General features: G+C 44.2%; 1 protein-coding gene and 2 pseudogenes across 2 annotated transcripts; 1 reads left to right on the forward strand and 2 right to left on the reverse strand.

The window, feature by feature from the left end:
• Positions 1-1,765: 1,765 nt before the first annotated feature.
• NNMT (nicotinamide N-methyltransferase) lies at positions 1,766-18,976 on the reverse strand. 2 transcript variants are annotated; one of them, XM_036324283.1, is made up of 3 exons: positions 18,710-18,963; positions 17,779-17,986; positions 1,766-3,515 (listed from the first exon to the last, which is right to left on the reverse strand). In XM_036324283.1, the coding sequence occupies exons 1-3, from the start codon at positions 18,861-18,863 to the stop codon at positions 3,083-3,085; spliced, it is 795 nt and encodes a 264-aa protein (XP_036180176.1). In that variant the 5' UTR covers positions 18,864-18,963; the 3' UTR covers positions 1,766-3,082. The 2 variants fall into 2 exon arrangements, with proteins under 2 accessions (XP_036180176.1, XP_036180178.1); XM_036324285.1 differs by lacking the exon at positions 1,766-3,515 and adding an exon at positions 4,596-6,778 and having other exon boundaries at positions 18,710-18,976.
• Positions 3,903-4,080, reverse strand: LOC118665534 (annotated as a pseudogene).
• Positions 14,733-15,033, forward strand: LOC118664070 (annotated as a pseudogene).
• Positions 18,977-19,228: the final 252 nt, after the last annotated feature.

Consider the following 19,228-nt stretch of genomic DNA (forward strand, 5'->3'; position numbering starts at 1 on the left):
CCAGTTAGCTTCCTTGTCTGCCTCCCCCCACTCCCTCTTTGGGAACATAAGCGCTGGACACCAGGGCTCTCACCTCCACGATGCACTGCTCTGTCTCCAGCACCCAGACATGTCTGGCCAAAGTGTCAGGGAGTCTACATATAAACCAGAGGCTCACAGTTCAGTGGGGAAACAGAAAAATAAAGTTATAACACAACATAGCAAAGGAAAGAGTAAAAACCTATCATTTTGAAGCTTCTCTTAAAAAGAGATCACTTGGGGATTTTCTTGTTTGTTTGTTTTCTTGTCTATGCTACGGGATTTAATTAGTCTTATGTCTCTTTCTTATAAATCTGTCTTCAGTGTAGCTGGTTTTCACGGACAGTCTGCTCCGAGTTCACTGGCCCGAAACGTAGGCAGGGCTGTATTTCAGTTTCCCTATATCCTTTATGTCAGAGCACAGCAAACTGTTGTTTGTTCTTAATTTTCAAGGGCGCTACATTTTTTTTTTTTCAGAGAGGAAGGGAGAGGGAGAGATAGAATCATCAATAATGAGACAGAATCATTGATTGGCTGCCTCCTGCACACCCCACACTGGGGTTCGAGCCCACAACTGGGGCAATGTGCTCTGGAGGGAATCTAACAGTAACCGCCTGGTTCATAGGACGACACTCAACCACTGAGCCACACCGGCCAGGCAAGGGTGCTATATTTAATTTAAAATGTTTTGAAGGCAATATTCAATCTAAGGAGCTATATTTTCAATAATGGAAATAATGGTGAAGAGTGCTTATTTTTAAGAGTTTTAAACCAGAAAATCCTTTTTTAAATGAAAACGTGTTTTTGTTTACAGTTATGCAAAAATAAATAAGCAAGGGCTGCTGTTTTGGGAGGTAACCAAATACAGATGGTTTGGGCGAAGCTGTGGCCTTCCCTCTGGGCGGGGAGATGTGGCACATGCTGGAGAGAACCCCGTTTCTAAAGACATGGGCACTTCCTGGCAGCCTGGCGCTTTGTGCTGGCTCCTGTGAGGTAAGTGCGCTCTTCTGGGGGCTGCTGCTTGCAGAACGGATGTGCAGGCCCAGTCATCAGCACCTGCTCAAGGAACAGAGCTGGGCGTGGCTTTCTCCATCCAGGACTCACCCCTTTGTGTCCTTCAGGATGGAATCTCTAGAATTGTAATCAGATTAGAATATTGTGGGGTTTTTTAAAAATATATATTTTATTAATTTTTTACAGAGAGGAAGGGAGAGGGTTAGAAAGTCAGAAACATCGATCAGCTGCCTCCTGCACACTCCCCACTGGGGACATGCCTGCAACCAAGGTACATGTCCTTGACCGGAATCGAACCTGGGACCCTTCAGTCCACAGGCCTATGCTCTATCCACCAAGCCAAACCGGTTAGGGCAGAATATTGTGTTTGAATGTAAATGCCCTATGAGCTTGAGTGATTGAAATATCCTGGAAATGGACCATATTGTGTTATGACACCATTGTCCTAAACAACCATGTAAACAAAAATGTACTGATGTTGGACTCTTGTGCTCTGATGTGATTGTCCGTGAATGTGGGGGGAGTGGGAGGAAGGACTCTCCCTTGTGGAAAGCAGAAAGGTCCCCTGTCAGTAAACCTAGGAAAAGGGAAATCTTGGGATGAGAAAGCGTGGGAAGGGACACTCCTCTCTCCTTTATGTTGGGATCGGCAAACTTTCTGTAATGGTCCAGATAATAGCTAGTTTGGGCTTTGTTAAATGTCAACTGAGCTCAGTAGAGTCTGGAGCTATGGCTAGAAATAAGTGACAAAGATTTATTCAATGGTCTTAAGGGTTTGCAAACCAGAAACACAACGAGGCAGTATCTAGAGTGTTCTGGAAGGGAAAGAATAGCTGAGGGTTCTTACAATAAAAAGTATATTCTTGAGGAAAATCAGTTCTACATTCCTAGCCCCGAATTGGTTCAAGATGGTCACCGTCATGTGTGTGCTGGTAATCATCAGCTGTCCAGTGGTCTAGACATCGCAACACTTTCTTGTTGACGTCACTCAGCTGGTTCCCTGGAGGTTTGGTGCCTGTCCCGTCATTAACACGCGATGTACTGATGTGCTTCCAGGTATTGACACAGAATGGAAAGTTCAAAAGTTTAAGTCCCCAGAGTCATTTAAAACAAAAATAATCATTTCCCTATGACTCAGCCCACTTGAAGTTAATCATTTAGCAGCTTGACTCCATCTTACGTCTTTACTCTGTTCCTCACAGGTCATGCATACAGTTGCTGTCACACTATTCAACTCTGGCATTATAGCACGGAAACAGCCACAGGCAATGTGTAAATGCGTGGTCATGTCTCAGCAAGATTTTACAACACGGGCAGCAGGCTGACTCTGGCTCATGGGCCGTGGTTTGTCAACCTCTGCTTTAGAGCATCGTGGGCGATGGTGCCTAGGAGGAGAGCATAGGCATGCCATCAGGATATAAGCTAACTCTAAGGAGATACTTGGCCGAGGGCTATGCCAACAGGACCCTCTCAGGAGGGGGGCTCTGAAGACTGTTCCTAACAGCAGCTGTAATGAGCACCTGCTATCGCGCTTGCTAACCCCTAAGCTTCTCTCCAGGTAGGTGTGCTGAGGGAAGTAAGAGAAGGGCCTGACTCATCCCTGGGACCCAGGAGCAAAGCAACAGCTGTTCTCTGACCCCAGAGGCAGTGGTGGTACCAGGGGACCCCAGCTGAAGATGGGGTCTCTAGAGAGGCAAGAGTTGAAGAGAAGTCTGTTTGTGGGAGAGAAGGAGGAAGCAGGCCCCAAGGAAATGAATGCTGAGTAACTTCAGACATTGCTGTGCAGGCAGGTGTGGGCTTGAGCCTTCATAAGCAAGATGTTTAAGGAATGTTATATTTTCTTTTATAATCACAGGTAGTGAAGTCTAGACACAGAATAGGCGGTCAACCAACCGCCTCCAGGTTTACTGACGGCTATAACCTTGTCCTAGACAAACCCTCAGCGCCCCAGCCATTAGCCTCTACTCAGCACAGTGACCTCAGCAATTAGAACCAAGGACTGAAGTCAATTGGGTAAGTCAAGGAAGTGCCTTCATTGTGGCCACAAGCTGTCATGCAGATCTGCTCAGCTTCTGCCCCACCAGGAAGAAAAGGCCTTCGTTGTTGGCCACGGTGGAAGAATAACTTTGCGAGATCACATCAAACTGCTCGATGGCATAGCCGGCCTCTCGCACAGCAGCCTCGACAGCCTCCCGGTCCAGGGAGAGGCTGGAGAACCTCTGCTCCCCAATCATGTAGTAGCTGCTCTTCAGGGCATCCACGAGCACCAGGCGGCCCCCCGGCTTGAGCAGGCTGCTGAGGTTCCTGAGGGCGGTGCGGTAGGTGGGGAGGTCTGGGCAGGCGGCGTCCAGGCACAGCGTGCTGAGCAGGCAGTCGGCCAGGGGCAGGGAGGCGGCCCCCAGCGGCCGGCTCTGGGTCACGTCACACTTCAGGACCTGCTTGACTGCCCGCCTCAATTTCTCCTCCTTCTCTTGCCCCTTCACTCTGAAACACAAAGACCAACAAACATTGTGCTACCTCACTCGTGGGGACCACAGATCTCTTTGCTAGGGCTGAAAATCTCAGCGTTGCCGTGGCCGGTTTGGCTCAGTGGATAGAGCGTCGGCCTGCGGACTGAGGGGTCCCGGGTTCGATTCCGGTCAAGGGCATGTGCCTTGGTTGCGGGCACATCCCCAGTGGGAAGTGTGCAGGAGGCGGCTGATCGATGTTTCTCTCTCATCGATGTTTCTAACTTTCTATCTCTCTCCCTTCCTCTCTGTAAAAAATCAATAAAATATACTTAAAAAAAAAAATCTCAGCGTTGTCCTAAGTGTTGTATCTTTCAGGGAGGAGAAATGAGAAACCTTTTTATATTTTATTTTGTTTTGTTGACAGGAGAGAGCGCGAATGCAGTCCCCCACGACCACAAATACGCAGTCGAGTTTCCCACATGTGGGGAAACCGCAGGGGTCAGCGCATCTGGAGTGCAATGGATAAGCCTCTCCCTGGGAAAACACCTTCGTAATCATGGTACCCCCTCCCATCCCCCCACCCCCCGCCAGGTAAGTATGATGAGAAACCATTTTTGTATCTGAATTGTGGACACGTTACCCTGTGCTGGCTGAATCTCTTTATGTGGAAGTGACAATGAAAATACCTGGCTGCCCACTTCTCCACTGGCCTGTCCCCATGAAATTACTCTTTCTCCACTGCTTAGATAGCGCCTGGCTCACTGATTATTAATTATTAATTATTAGTACCTTGTCCCCTCTACCAAACTGCGAGGTAATGCCATTTGACCGACACATATCAGGCACTAATGGGTTTAAAATGCTGAAATGGTGTTTTGTAGTAGCGGCTGCTTAATGAGGGGAGTGGGGTCATCCATAGACATTTTTAGAAACTCTTAATCACTATCGCACAACTGTGGCCAGGGCCTCTCTAGAGAGAAGAGAACTACTAATTACCCTTCTCAGGCTCCAGAACAGATTGCAGCAGAGAGTGTGTCTTCTAAAGCAGACTGTGTTCTCTGTGGCCTTGCTAGGAGTCCTGTCCTCTTCTGCCAAGTCAGTGGGGCTTCTTGAGAGAAAATCAGTCAATGACAGGAGCAGAGGAGGCAAGGGCCGGCGATGGAAGAGGGCGCCTGGGTCCTCTCATAAATTGTTAAGGCAGGAAGGAAGGGACAAGCTGGTACATTAAAAAACATACAGAATGCGCAAGAGAAACCGGAGGAAAAGGCAAAGGAGAAAGAAGCAGCATCCAATCAGCGGTGAGAGAAGGGAAGGAATGAGGGCGCAGAGGAGCCCGGATAACAGGAGCACTGACTGGGTGCCCAGCCGCTGAGGAAGTTAATCGGTGAAGCGCCGGGTTGCAAGTCCAGGCTTACGTGCAGAGAACACACAGCCCTTGGCTGCAGGAGGGAGCAGTCACTCGGTGGAGAGAGCGGAGGATGGCCCGACATCAGAGCAGGTGAGAGAGAGCGAGGAAGAGGCAGTGGTTTAAATGAAACATGGAGGTTTACCTCCAGGTGGAATGATCTGAGATAATAGATAATAATGTGGACATCCTATATAAATATTTAATTTAAATCTTAAGCCGACAGCATATATTCAGTTTTTGCAACATCCTTTATATTTATTATAATTTTCCATTTAAGAAGCTTAGCAATAAACATATGAAAAGATGTTTAACATCCTTGGCCATCAAGGAAATGCAAATCACACTCTGAGCTACCATGTCACACCCACTAGGATGCCTATAATAAAAAAGACAGGTAACAACAAGTGTTGACAAGGAACGGGGGAAACTAGGACCTACACACACTGCTGGTGAGAATGCAAATGGTTCAGCTACTCTGGAAAACAGTCTGGCAGTTCCTCAAAGATTAAACCTAGAGTCACCACATGACCCAGGAATTCCACTCATAGGTTTTTACTCAAGAGAAATGAAAAATATGGTCACACAAAAACTTGTACATAAGTATTTATAGCAGGACTATTCATAATAGCTCAAAGATAGAAACAACTCAAGTGTCCATCAACTTGTGACTAGATAAATAAAATGTGGTCTATCTATACAATGGACTATTATTCAGTGATAAAAAAGGAATAAACAATGGATATGTGCTATGATATGGAAGAACCTTAAACACATCATGCTAAGTGAAAGAAAGCCAGGCACAAAAGGCCACATATTATATGATTCCAGTCACAGGAAAAGGCAAAGCAGACCAGTGGTTGGCAGGCATTGAGGATGGGGAAGTGGGCGTGACTGCTAATGCACAGGGTATTTGTGGGAGTTATGAAAATGTGCTAAGATTGTGTTGAGGATCGCACAACTCTGTGAATATACTAATAACTACAGAATGGCACACTTTAAATGGGTGAATGGCATGTTATGTGAATTTTATCTCAGTAAAGCTGTTATATGTGAGAGAGAGAGAGAGAGAGAGAGAGAGAGAGAGAGAGACTGACAGACTCAGAGAGAGAAAGCTTAGCAAGTTATTGGTTTCAGGGAATTCCTACCACCAAGAAACGCACACACAGGGAGGAATTACCTTTGATTGGGGAAAAGTGGGAAGAGGGTGACCAATCTGTCCTGATTGGTCTGGACTTTCTGGTTTTCTCACTGAAAACCAGGGGCCCTGGGAACCCCTCTCAGCCTGGGTCACAGCAGGACCGTTAGTCATTCTAAAAGTGGGCAAACCAGTGACAAAGCTGCCAGCCACCCTGATAGAACATGGAGAAGTCCTTCGACAGGACATTTTAAGAATAAAAAAAAAACCCAATAATTCAACATAAAGGAAGTCTTGTGTGAAACACGGATTTGAACTGGTAAATTAATATAGTATAAAAAATTTCAAGTACCCTATGGTTAACTTCAGTGTACACAAAAGCTTAAGACGTGGCAACAGTGATGTTTTAACGGGTTAAAAGGTGACCTTTTATCCTGGGGATGTTTGGGGGCGTGTATCTAAGTGATTGCGGCAGAGCAGGCTGGACCTCTGTGGCCTTTTAAAGACACGAGTCACCACAGAACAGTACTTGCCGCTCAGGTGAGGATGGCAATTGTTTCCAAACTGTGAGGCACGCTGTGAAGTCTGGAAAGCTCGCAGAGAATGTGCCAATTTGAGAGGGAAATTCATTCGAAACAGCCACTCTTGTGGATGTTTGCTTGTCCTTGGACGGATAGCAAACACCGGTGAACTCCGTTGCCAAGGCAGCTGCGTAAAGATTACACCTCGGGGCTCCTCAGGGCGTCCAGCTCGCCTGCAGGGAAATGGACTCGCCATTACCACTCAGCCTCACATTTAGCTCAAGGGGCGCGTAATAAACACACACAGAAAAGCCGTGTGCAGCTTTACAGAAAGCTAACAGCAGTGCGGCCAGCAGAGTCTCTTGTTCTGAAGAAGTACTCTCAAATGAATCAATATGCAAAAAGGGCAGCGATTTCCTCTGTAAATATGCCACCTCTGAAAGCCCGAGGAGCAGGGAGGGGGAGCGGATAGAGTAGCACTCCTGGGAAGAAGGCTTTGGAGCAGGTCTTCCCACCCCGAGTATGCACCCCAGATCTGGAGGAGGCCCCTCCTGCCCCATCTCTGCCAGGCAGGTGGCCGATCAGAATCACCACCACCACCACCACCACACACACACACACACACACACACACACACACACACACACACACAAAGGCTTTTATTCCATTACACTCACCTCCCCCAAGCCCAACCCCAGAGGTTCCACCTGGGCCTCCTGAGGGGGAGCCATCAGACATGTAAAGGAAATAAAAAGCTAAATACGCTTGGATGTCAATGTAAGGACTGTAAGAACAGGCATAATCGTTGGTAAACGTCGGTGCGGCCAGCTGGATCAGCTGAAGGCAGTCCTAGGAGAGAGCGTCTGAGGGGGGTGCACGCACAGTCAGCATTTTACAGGGATCTTTTGAACCTCTATTAGGTGCCAGGAAGAGCTCATGCAGTGATCATCCACAAAAATGAAAGATGAAAGCTGTGAAAAGTGCTAGGAAGGGGAGGGGCCTGGCACGAATGGGGGCCTGTTGGGACTTGACTTGGTCAGAGTGTCAGCAGAGCTCCTCTGCAAAGGGGCCGGGTAAGTCGAGACAGAGAGGCTGCAGCAGTGGCGCTGACTAGGCCAAGAGAGCACGGGGGTGGGGGGGGGTGGGGATATTCCAGTTAGAGGACCGAGCAAGTGCAAAGGCTCGCACTGGCAAAGCCTGCATGCAAAGGCCGAGGGACCCAGAGAGGACAATGCAGTGAGGCTGGGTCTCCGAAGGCCAAGCAGAGCATGGAGTAAAGGCAGGCAACCGGGGTCACAGGTCAGGGGGGAAGCAGGGCTTTACGGACCGCGCTAAGAATTTTGCTTTCTGTCCTGAAAGCCATGGGAAGTCCTTAAGGGATGTTAAAGAAGGGAGGGGTGCAAACAGATTCACATCTTGAGTTAATTATGTTAGGAGGCGAGTGGAGGTGGGAGGCCAGTTGGGAGGGAGAGGATAAGAGCTTACTTGGACCAGGGCAATGGAAAATACGGGAAGAAAGATCCTGGTTCAAGAGAGACTCAGGCAGTAAGACAGAACTTGGTGCTGGGCCCGGAACATGACTGCGAGGGAGGTGGCAAGGTTGGCTTCCAGGCCGTGCTTTGTCCAATTGCATGATGGTGCCCCTGGAGGAGATGGGAACACCAGCAACGCAGCAGGCCTGGGGAGGATCCTAGCTCGACTGCAGCACACTGGGCTTGAAACGCTCTGAGACACGAGTAGGATGTTTACTTGGGGAAGGAAATGGCCAGTTGAAGGCTCCCACCTGCCCTGCTCATGTTCCCCAAGAGGCACTGCGCGGGAGCACTATGAGAGAAGGGCACTCTCACGCAAGGCAGGAACTTTCCCAGGTGCCCCTGAAACAACCCTCCCGACCCTCCGCATCCGGATGCTGAGAAAGAATGCCGCCTTTGCACGACATGGGAGCAGAGGTGCTTGGGAACCGAGGCATTCCACTGGTTCAGGGACCAGATTTGGCACAACTGTGTCCATCTGGGACGATAGACAAACATCATCTCAAACAGATCGGAAATCTGCGTCTAGAGAACACTCACTTCAGAGAACGCCCCTTGAGTACAGAGGTAAGTGGGGAGCTGCTGGGGGGGGGGGGGGGCGACTGGGCGGGGCTCGGCCTCCCGGCCACTGGCTGCCCCGAGGCCGGCCGAGGCGGAGAAGGCCGCTGGCAGAGCACACCTGTTTCTCATCCCCACCGGCCAGCTGCCCTGGCGCACCTGCTGGGACGCTCTGCTCCAGGCACCCGTGCTTCCCAAACGGTAAGACGCTGGCCGTTCCCTGCAGACCTTGCGTACGCCACGATCCTGATTTTGTAGACAGGGAGTGGGGACCAAGAGTCTAGTTTCTCATAAGCTCCCAGGTGATGTGGAAGCTGATTGGCTGGGGCCGCAAGGCAATGTGCTCCAAGCTCCAGGAGCCAGCGGTTAATTAATGCTCTTTCTAGGAGTTCGTAAGGTAAAACCTCATTTTTTCTCGGTTCATGCTTGAGTAATTAGTTCTATGTTAGTATCTGACATTCTCACTTGATAAATGAATAGTGTGAAAAAAGAATGGGGTGCCAGTGTCTTATAACTTTTAGGCTAGTTATAAAAATGAGTGGTATTGAAATGTATGAGTCACACTCCAAAGGCAGGGGAACGGGAGACAGCTCAAATTGTCTTCGGCAGCAGTCAGGAGAAGAAATAGCTTCAGATAAAAAGGAAATGCTCTCAGGAGAAATAGGTTGTGGGTTGATAGAGGCACTTGAAGATTCAAGAAAGACATCAGTTGAATGGGATCACTATCATTCTCAAAATAGTTGAAGCCACGGGATCTAGCACAAGGATAAGGGTGAGAATGCAGAATTTTCCTGCCAGAAATATAGTTCTTCAGTCTAACAGAGCAATTGGGCAGGGACAGTGTCTTAAGAGCCCGTTGTTGTAAGCTGCTGTTTCTGCATGAGATAAATGATGCTTTCAGTACCCTGCCAGATTTTCAGGGCTCATTTCTGAATGAGAAGGAAAGGCTTGTGATGGCTAGAGAAATTAAGAAAGTTATAGAAGCCTTCTTGATAAATGATTTGGACCTCAGAAAGCTGTATTGTCTGACAATGACCGAGAACTTTTTTTTTTTTTTTGCAAACTTCCTCTGAAATTCTATAAATTCTGGGAAATTCCTTGTTTATTTAGTAGTAATTTTAGATATTATCCAAATCCTTATAGCTACAGTTGTTTTTCTAGTTAATACTAATTTAATTCTTGGGAACACATAGATAATACAACAGTTTTAAATTACTTTTATTTTGAAGAAGATATCTTCCATTTGAAGGCTATAGCTAGCATAAAATTCTAAGGGGGTTTACAAGTTAAAAATGGCATATGAAAATAGCCTCTTATTTAGAGAGAGAGAGGAAGAGAGAAGGAGAGAGAGAGAAAAAAAATCCACGGAAGAGTGAAACATCCATCAGTTGCCTCCTGCATGACCCCTGTCAGGGATCAAGCCCGAAACCCTGGCATGTGCCCTGACTGGGAATCGAACTGGCAACCTTTCAGTGCACAGGATGACTGCGCCTCACTGACCAGGAACTTTTCAACTTTCTACTAAATGCCAGGAAAAAATGGAGCAATATTTAAGCAGTATTAAACAATTTTACTTTGTTACTCATGTGAAGGGCAGCAAAAATTCATCCCTATACTGTATATGCATGAGCTTAGAAAATATGTCACTATGTGTATTTCTTTTTTAAATTATTGTTATTATTTTTAGTCCTCACCCAAGGATATTTTTTCTGTTGATTTTTTTAGAGAGGTGAAGGAGAGGGAGAATTGGGTGGGGGGGGGGGGGAGGGGCGCACACACACATTGGTTGTCTCCCGTTTGTACCCCACCTGAGGATCTAGCCTGCAAATGAGGTACGTGCCCTTGACTGGGAATTGATCCCAAGACCCTTCAGTCCCAGGGCCAACCACTGAGCCAAACTGCAGGGGACTATGTGTACTTTTGGAAAAAATTATTTGAAGACTAGTTGACTAAGAGATGAATCAGAATAAATAATTCAAATAACTAGAAAAATCATATAAAGTGAGCATAAAATAGGTCTGCATAATTGCAAATATAATTACAAAGCAAATGTCCAAATTGATCTTGAAAGGAAATATAAAAATAATACTTTGAATAATAATATTTCAATTTAAAATCCTCAATTTTAGCAATGAAACATTGGGAAAAGATTTGCCAGAAGAACTTTGGGATTCAAAATTTGTTAAAGTCCTCATAGTACAGGAAGGAAAAATGATTGGTTCTTACCTGATATTAATAAACTGAGAGAATTTGTCTTCAGCAGAACTGCATTGTAAGAAATACTAAAAGAAGTCCTTCGGGTGAAAGGGAATGATACCAGATAGAAGCCTAGATCTGCAGAAAAGAATGAAGAATACTAGACTGGATAGATATATATACTGTCTTATTTGGATATACTTAAAACTGCTGAACTTAAAGATAGTTAGAATGATAAATAAAGTAATAAAAAACCAAATGCACTACTGACTGCTTAAAGCAAAAATAACTTTTATCTATCAGTTTCTCTGTGTCAGATAATCTGGGCACAGATTAGCTGAGTGCCTGTGGTGCAAGGTATTGTAGTGTTATAGTAAAATATATGACAACATGTGCATATGGGGTGGTAGAGTGGGTTAAAGGAATTATACTGTTTTAATATATTACTTTGTTCATGAGATAATAGATATGTTAAATATATATCATGTAATTTCTAGAAAAATCACATTTACACGCACACAAAACACAAAGTGGTCAAAAGAGGCGCTAAACGTCAATATGTAGACTTATATTAAATAGAACACTAAAAATTATCCCATTCACCAAGGAGAAGCAGGAACAAAGGCATAAATGAATGACAAAAGATGGGACAAATAGAAAATGTGTGCCAGGATAGTAGACTTAGACTCAACCTACATTATCAGTAATTGTATTAAACGTAAATCAGCTAAACAATGCAGTTAAAGGCAGAAATTGTCAGATTGGTTTGAAAAGCAAGACCTACAACATTGTTATTTGCAAGAAAAACACTTTAAGTATACAGACAGACATGTTGAAAACAAAAGGGTGGGAAAAAACGTACCATGTAAATTAGTTATCTGTTCTGTATAATACTAGTAGACTACCCCAAAACCTAGCAATTTAAAATGACAAACATTTATCTGCCAGTTCCTCTGTGTTAGATACCTGGGCACAGATTAGCTGAGTGCCTCTGGTGCAAGGTCTCTCCTGAGGCTGCAGAGCGTTGGCCATATCTTCAGGCTCATCTAAAAGCCTAGCGGGGAGGAAATTTGCTTCCAAGCTCACTCCTCAGCACAGGTGAGTGAGAGTAAGAGAGAGCACCCCATAAGAGAAGCTGTGGTCTTTTATGACCTAACCTCAGAATTGCTCGCCCATCCTGCTGCTGCATTGTATTTGTTAGAATCAATCACTAAATCCAACAGACAGCCAAGTGGAGAGAGCTCAACAAGAGTTTGAAAAGCTGAGGTGAGGATTATTGGCAGCCATCTTGGAGGCTACCTACTAGCCACACAAGCACCAAGCATGAGATGGCTGTTGTGGCCACATTTCAAGACAAAGTATATTACTGGATGAAAATGGAGATATTTCATAATGACAAATAGTCAATTCATCAAGAAGATATAATAATACTAAAAATGTATGCAGTTATTACAAAGCTTCAATGTACAGGAAGGAAATGTTGACTCATCTTGCGGAGCAAGAGATAAGTTCACAATCATAGTTTGAAATTTTAACACCTCTCAGTAATTGATTAAAAAATCATGCAGAAAATTTGAACAATACTATTATTCTACTGGACTTAATAGATATTTATAGAAACTAAACTGAGACCTGGACATGTCAAAGCACATAGATTGTTCACCAATGTAGACTATATGCTGATCATAAAATAAATCTCTGACTACAAATATTTTAAAAAACATATTTTTATTGATTACAGAGAGGAAGGGAGATGGAGAGCAAGATAGAAACTTCATTGATGAGAGAGAATCATCATGCCCCACACTGGGGACTGAGCCTGCAATTCCGGCATATGCCCTGACCGGGAATCAAACTGTGATCTCCTGGTTCATAGATCAACGCTCAACCACTGAACTACCTTGGCCAGGCTGACTACAACAAAATTTAATTAGAAACTAATAATAATAAGATATCTAGAAAAAATAGAAATTTTGGAAATTAAGCAACACAATTCTAAATAATTTATTGTCAAAGAAGAAATCACAAAGAAAGTTAGAAAATATGATGAATTGAATAATAAAAACATGACCTATCGAAAATCGTGGGATGCAACTAAAACAATGCTAAAGGAAAATTATAGCTTTACACACCTACATTAGAAGAAAGAAATGTGTGAAATCAGTGATCTAAGATTCTATTTAAGAAGCTAGGGGAAAAGGGCACATTAAAACCAAAGTAAATGAAAGGAAGAAAATAAGAACAGAAATCAATACAATATAATATGGACAATCAAGAAAATCAACAAAGCCAAGCCCAGCTGGAGTGGCTCAGTGGCTGAACACTGACCTATGAATCAGGAGGTCACAGTGTCAGGGCACATGCCAGGCTGTGGGCTTGATCTTCAGTGTGGAACATGCAGGAGGCAGCCGACCAATGATTCTCTCTCATCTTTAATGTTTCTATCTCTCCCTCTCCCTTCCTCTCTGAAATCAATAAAAATATATATGTATTTTAAAAAGAAAATCACAGAGGCAAAAGTTGGACCTTTGAAAAGATTAATAAATTTTACCAATCTACAGCAAGATTTACCCAGATTTAAAGAAACACAAATTGCCAATTTCAAGAATGAAAGAGGGAAGATTACTACAGAAGCTACAGATATTAAAAGGTTAGTAACGGAATATGTTAAAAAAAAAAAACAAAACAAAAAAAACCTTGTGCCAAAAAGTTGACAAGCAGGATGAAAAGAACAAATTTCTTGAAAAATAGTACTTATCAAAACACAAAAGTAGAACTAGAAAATCCAAATAGCCATTAAAGGAGTCATATTCTTAATAAAAATCCTTCACGCACATGAAAAAGAACCTCCAAGTTCAGATGGCTGCACCGGTGAATTCTACCAGTCACTTAAGAAAGAAATACAAACTCTTAAAAAATAGAGGGTGTAGAAACACTCTTAGCTTGGTATATGACTCTAGCATCATGCTGATACCACACCTGCCAAGCATATTTAAATTTAAAGTTCAATATCTCTCATACAGATACAAAAAGAATAACATTTTATGACCAAGGGGTTTAGGTTAATTTGGTTTAAACATTCAAAGTCATCCAATGTAATTCACATTTTCAGAATAAAGGAGGAAAATCACGTGGGACTCTCTCTCAACAAATAAAAGAAAATTTGATAAAATTCAACATTTGGTTAAAAAGTCCCAAGAAACTAGGAATTATAAGGGAACTTAGTCTGATAAATAATATGCGTGAAAAAACCCAGAGCTAACATCATCATTTTTAATGATGAGTCATTGAACATGTTTTCCTAGCATATGGAAAAAGGCACAGATGTCTGCTCTCATAATTTCTACTCAACACTGTTCTGGAAGTCCTTGTCAGTATAATAGGCCAGAAAAATAAATAAAAGGTGGAAAGTTGGAAAGTTGGAATAAAAGTAAAACTTTTTATTTGCAGATGATAAAAGAATGTAAGTAGAGCCCTAGCGGGTTTGGCTCAGCGGATAGAGCATTGGCCTTCGGACTGAAGGGTCTCAGGTTCAATTCCGGTCAAGGGCACATGCCCGGGTTCTGGGCTTGATTCCTAGGGGAGGCATGCAGGAGGCAGCCAATCAATGATTCTCTCTCATCATTGATGTGTCTATCTTTCTCTCCCTCTCCCTTCCTCTCTGAAATCAATAAAAAAAATATATTTTTTAAAAGTTTGTACGCAGAAACCCTATGGACCCAGTTGATCTCAGGCTTTCGGTAGGGGGCGGAAGGGTGGGGAGTGAGGGGCGGGGAGGAGGTTGGGGCCTGGGCACTGTCGGCTGCTCTGCAGGCTCCAGCCTGACCACGCACAAGGAGCCCAGCCCGGTTACTGCTCTCCTGCTCCGGACTCTCTCATTCAGGAGCTCCGGCCTGAGGCAATGGTGTGCGTTCCTGTACATCCTCATTCCAGTTCTGCTCTGGGCCTACAAAAAGTTCCTGGCACCATGCAGGCACCCTGTGGTCTCCCCATTTGTCAGTCGTCGGTGGCGTAGTGGCCTAGAAAAGCTACCCACCAATCCAATGATAAAAGCAAAGGCAAAGTAGACTCTAAAGATGCAGACACAAATGGGTACCAAAAAAGGACCAGCGGAAGTCTCTGAGAAAAAGACTAAAGTGACTGTCCCAGCGGACCTCAGGTTTTCACAATGGACCCGAGAGTCTCTGACCTTTTCCCCTTAGACCAGATATTGGGTAGTTTAGATATTTACCTGATAGTAATCAGGAAATACATGGCATTTGTATCTACAATGTATTAGTTATATTTAATGATCTCATTCCCAAGTCCCTTTTCCATTAAGTTAGCTTTCATTTCTATTATTGTAGTTTCAGTAATTGAACAAATAGACATTGGTGCCAGTCAACACTTACTAAGTCAGCACCCAGCATCTTCGGGGCCTCTAGCTTTTGAGGAGGCGCTTCAAATCTGAGCAGAGCGTACTTTTACTGTGAACAGTGCAGTGAGACTGTGTGGTGAAATGAGTTTGGGGAGATGATACTGCCCTTAAACATAAAGTTATAACCACTGCCCAACACAATGGAGCAGCTCATCTACAAGAGTAGTAATTACTGCTTACTGCTCTGGAGAAGACAGTGAAGACAGGAGCTGGAGGGAATTTCTTTGAAAAATGGAATACCTCTTAACGTACATAAATGTCTAATGTATATTATAAATTCTAAAAAGCAAAGAAGATGGCCCCTATGGAATCTACAAAAACACTCATAAATTAATTAATGAAGTCAGCAAGATCACAGGACACAAGGCCAATATACAAAAATCAATTGTATTGCTATATAGTAGCTAATGAAGCAAAAATTAATAAAATAAAATTAAAACATTTTAAAATAAATTTAACAATAGCATTCAGAATGTGACACAAAGGAAAATTTTAGCAAAATAAAACATGAGAACTACAGAATATTGCTGAGAGAAGTGAAGTCTTAAATAAGTGAAGAAATAAGCCATGCTCACGCACTGAAGAGCCATATACCCATTCTCCTAAATTGATCTGTAAAGTCAAAGAAATCACAACCAAAGTTATAAAGAATTGTACCACCAATGAGTCACCTTGCTTATTTCCATTTGACAATTCATGTTTGCTAACAATAAGTGTAGCAATGATATGTAAAGAAATGAAGATAAAGTGTAGAACACCCTTAATAGCTCACAGTTAGCAAACAGTTCAAAGCACATGGGAGGGCTAAAGAACAGACTTTAGAGTTAGCTTTAGAAGGAAAGGAACACGCTGGTAACTAGATGGCAGCCAGAGGTAAGGACAAGGACAGGGAAATGGCCATCCTCCAGAGGAAGAGGGTGGAGGCGGCACATTCCTAGGGACATGTAAAGACCACATTCCTTATATTTCCCCTGAGATTCAGGACTATTGCCTCAATCCTCCTGTTTTTTGAGTTCGGGAATATGGAAGTCACTATTGATACTGTCTTGGTTATTCCTCTATGCATTCCTGTTATATCTGAAGTCAACAATCTTTAACTTGGTCTTGAGGACCCAAGTGATCTGGCACTTGTGTGCCTTCCTGACGTAAGCTCTATGAGACAGGGCCCTCCTCCATCTCATTTACCATTCCATCCCAGTAGCTAGCACTGCAGCACATCATAGGTGGTCAGTACAGGTTTGTGGAAGGAAGGAAGGAAGGAAGGGAGGGAGGAAGGGAGGGAGGGAAGGAGGGAGGGAGGGAGGGAGGGAGGGAGGGAGGGAGGGAGGGAGGGAGGGAGGGAGGAAGGAAGGAGCTAATTTCTTTAATCATGTGTAAAAGTGTCAGTGCTTGTTTTTTGAGAGGCCTGTCTTGCCAGGAAATTAGAGTTCTTTCTAGACCAAATCTTGAGATATGTGAATTAAAAATATGCTTTCCCATTGTGAAAGAAAAGGAAAGACAGAGGATGTGGTGCAACACACAAAGTGTGCATTATATGAGCAAAGGGGGAAATACAGGGCAAAATGGACGGGGGAAGGAAGAGAGAGATTTCATGTAAAAATTAAATCCTTGGGGAAAGACAGAAAGAATGCACCAAAAACACACACACAAACAAAAAACAACCACAAGAGCAGGAAAAAACAGTAAGTAAACTGAGCAAGTAGCAGACAGGGCCAGCAGGATCCTAGGAAAAATACCAAAGTGGTATTTTTATGCAGTTTGCAAAGGAGTTGTTGGGGCCTCAGCAGTATGCGTAGCAGCAGACATGATGCTCTGAGGACTGAAGATGGCTGGCTAGCAGAGTGGAGGCACATCAGGACAGGAGCACAAGGCAGTGAAACACAGAACTGTCACCCCTGCCTAGTGGACTATTGCCAGTTTCTCATGTGGGGAGAAGGAGCAATTTAAGCTAGATTTGTGGCATAAATTCACTTGTTGATAAGGCGGGGTCAGATTTTGGTCATGAGTTGTAAGTATGTAAAGCTCTCACTTTATAGATGGTGAAGTAACAAGTTCCTTTCAAATAATCCCTTTATGCTGCAAATCTCAGTTTAAAAATAGAGTCAGCTTTTTGGGGTATCAGCTTAGCCACCCTCACAGCAGAATCCTGTGTGCTTGGGTGGCTAGCAACAGGATGGCACTAGGGGGCAGTTCTGACACCCAAGAGCTTCTGGTGAGGAGCTGGTTTCGCCTCTTGAAGTTGTCCTAAAACAAGGTCCTAAGGTACCTGGCCAGGACACTGAGCCCACACACCGGCCTGGAAAGCTCTATTCCTCTTGGCTCGGTGTGCATCTCTTCAGCCCTCTACCTGTGTTCTGGTGCGTGCGCACACCTCCCCATCCCCACCTCATTCTTGCTCTCTCATTCTCCATTTGGATTTCTTTCTCCTTTGCTTTTCAACTTGGACTCTAAGGATAATTCTTGGTTCTGAAAAACAAACTGTCACCCAAGTCCCCTCAGAAAGCCCAGAAGCAGAGCCCAGTTTCTCTACCTGTTCCCTTCGAGCTCACACACATAGGTCACTACCGGGGACCAGTCGAAGGCCCCTGGCTCCTTCTTCAGCCACTTCTCTAGCTCCTGCAGGTTCTGATCAGTGTAGTCAGTAGCAATGATCGTCTTGAAGGATTCACAAGCAGAGAGGAGCTGATAGATGGTGGGGCCAGAGCCAATGTCAATCAGGAGGTCTCCCTTCACGCCAGCTGGTTGAGAGGAAGGAATGAGGAAGGGGAATTAGGCTTTCTATGGCAGCGGTAGAGCTGACTTGCATTGCCTTTGCCGGCATTATGATGGAGAGCCCCACGGAGGGCCCCAAAGATAGACCCCCTCGATCATCTCACCACTTAGATCATCATGACTATTCTGTCAAAGTCTTTTTTTTTTTTTTAAACAGACTTTCATTTTCTGTTCCCTCATCTAGGGTGGAGGCATGCTGCTCAAAACTATTAAAGGAATACTTTTGGGGGAAAGTGTTGTTTTTTTAAATTTGAGTTTATATAATGTCTTCATCCAGTTCTTCATATGTTGGGAGGTCTTTATCTCATGCATATTCACAATAGTCCATTGAGTTAGGAACAGAATAAGTATTAGAACCTCCATGTCTTAAGTGATCAATCACAAGAGTTAAATGTCTGGCGCTAGTCACATAGCAAATCCATGTAGAATCAAGGACAGAACTCCCATCTTCTGGTTTCCCTTTAGTGTGACCCAACAAGATAATGGATATAAAAGCACTTTGTAAACTGTAAAATATCCACACCAACATTAGTTTTTATCTTAGCTACATAAGAAGGTGATGCCAAAAGGGCCGTTAAATAGCAATGACTAAACAAAAATTCCAGTCATGCCCTGAGACTCTTATCTACATGACTCACGTTTTGGGGTCGGGAGGGGAGATAGGAGACACAGACAACAGACAAACTTACCCACACAGAATATATTGAAAAGCTTTTTCAGAAGAAGCCTAAGAATCTGGTTTTCTGCAGACTGTGTGGACCCAAAGCTGTAATATTTTTCTAGGTAATCTCGAGGGTTAAAATGGCTCAGATAGGTGTCCTTGGAGGTGAAGCCAGACTCCATTGTGTCTCTCTCCTATGCCACCTGTCCACTGCCCTACCTCCCTCTCCTCCAGAAGCCAGGGAGTCCCTGCAGAAATTGTCCTCCTGAGTCTCATGTTTTTAACATTTCCTCTGTCAGTTCAGCCCACCCCTTAGAGATAGGTGTTTGGTTAAACACTAACTGAGAGAAATATACCAAAAAAGTTTGGCTGTTCTAGGAAGTGATGAAATTCCTGGGGAAGGGATCCTCGCAAAGGGGGGAGTGGCAGGGGCAGAGCCATGAGCTGCATGCAATATTGGCCAAGGGGCAAAGTTCAGCTTGGAGGGATTATAGACAGGAGAGATCAACTGAGCTCATCGGGGAAATGATTTAACTCACAGAAGAAC

Source organism: Myotis myotis, unplaced genomic scaffold (assembly GCF_014108235.1).
Source record: "Myotis myotis isolate mMyoMyo1 unplaced genomic scaffold, mMyoMyo1.p scaffold_m19_p_10, whole genome shotgun sequence".
In the NCBI taxonomy this organism is placed as follows: domain Eukaryota; kingdom Metazoa; phylum Chordata; class Mammalia; order Chiroptera; family Vespertilionidae; genus Myotis; species Myotis myotis.

Bases quoted from the DNA above. Each gene is read 5' to 3' on its own strand.
- NNMT (XM_036324283.1), bottom strand. From the start codon at position 18,863: ATGGAGTCTGGCTTCACCTCCAAGGACACCTATCTGAGCCATTTTAAC. The intron at 17,987-18,709 runs GTAAGTTTGTCT...CCTCTCAACCAG, and splicing joins TTTCAATATATTCTGTGTGG to CTGGCGTGAAGGGAGACCTC. The intron at 3,516-17,778 runs GTAGAGAAACTG...TTTGTGTTTCAG, and splicing joins TGTGAGCTCGAAGGGAACAG to AGTGAAGGGGCAAGAGAAGG.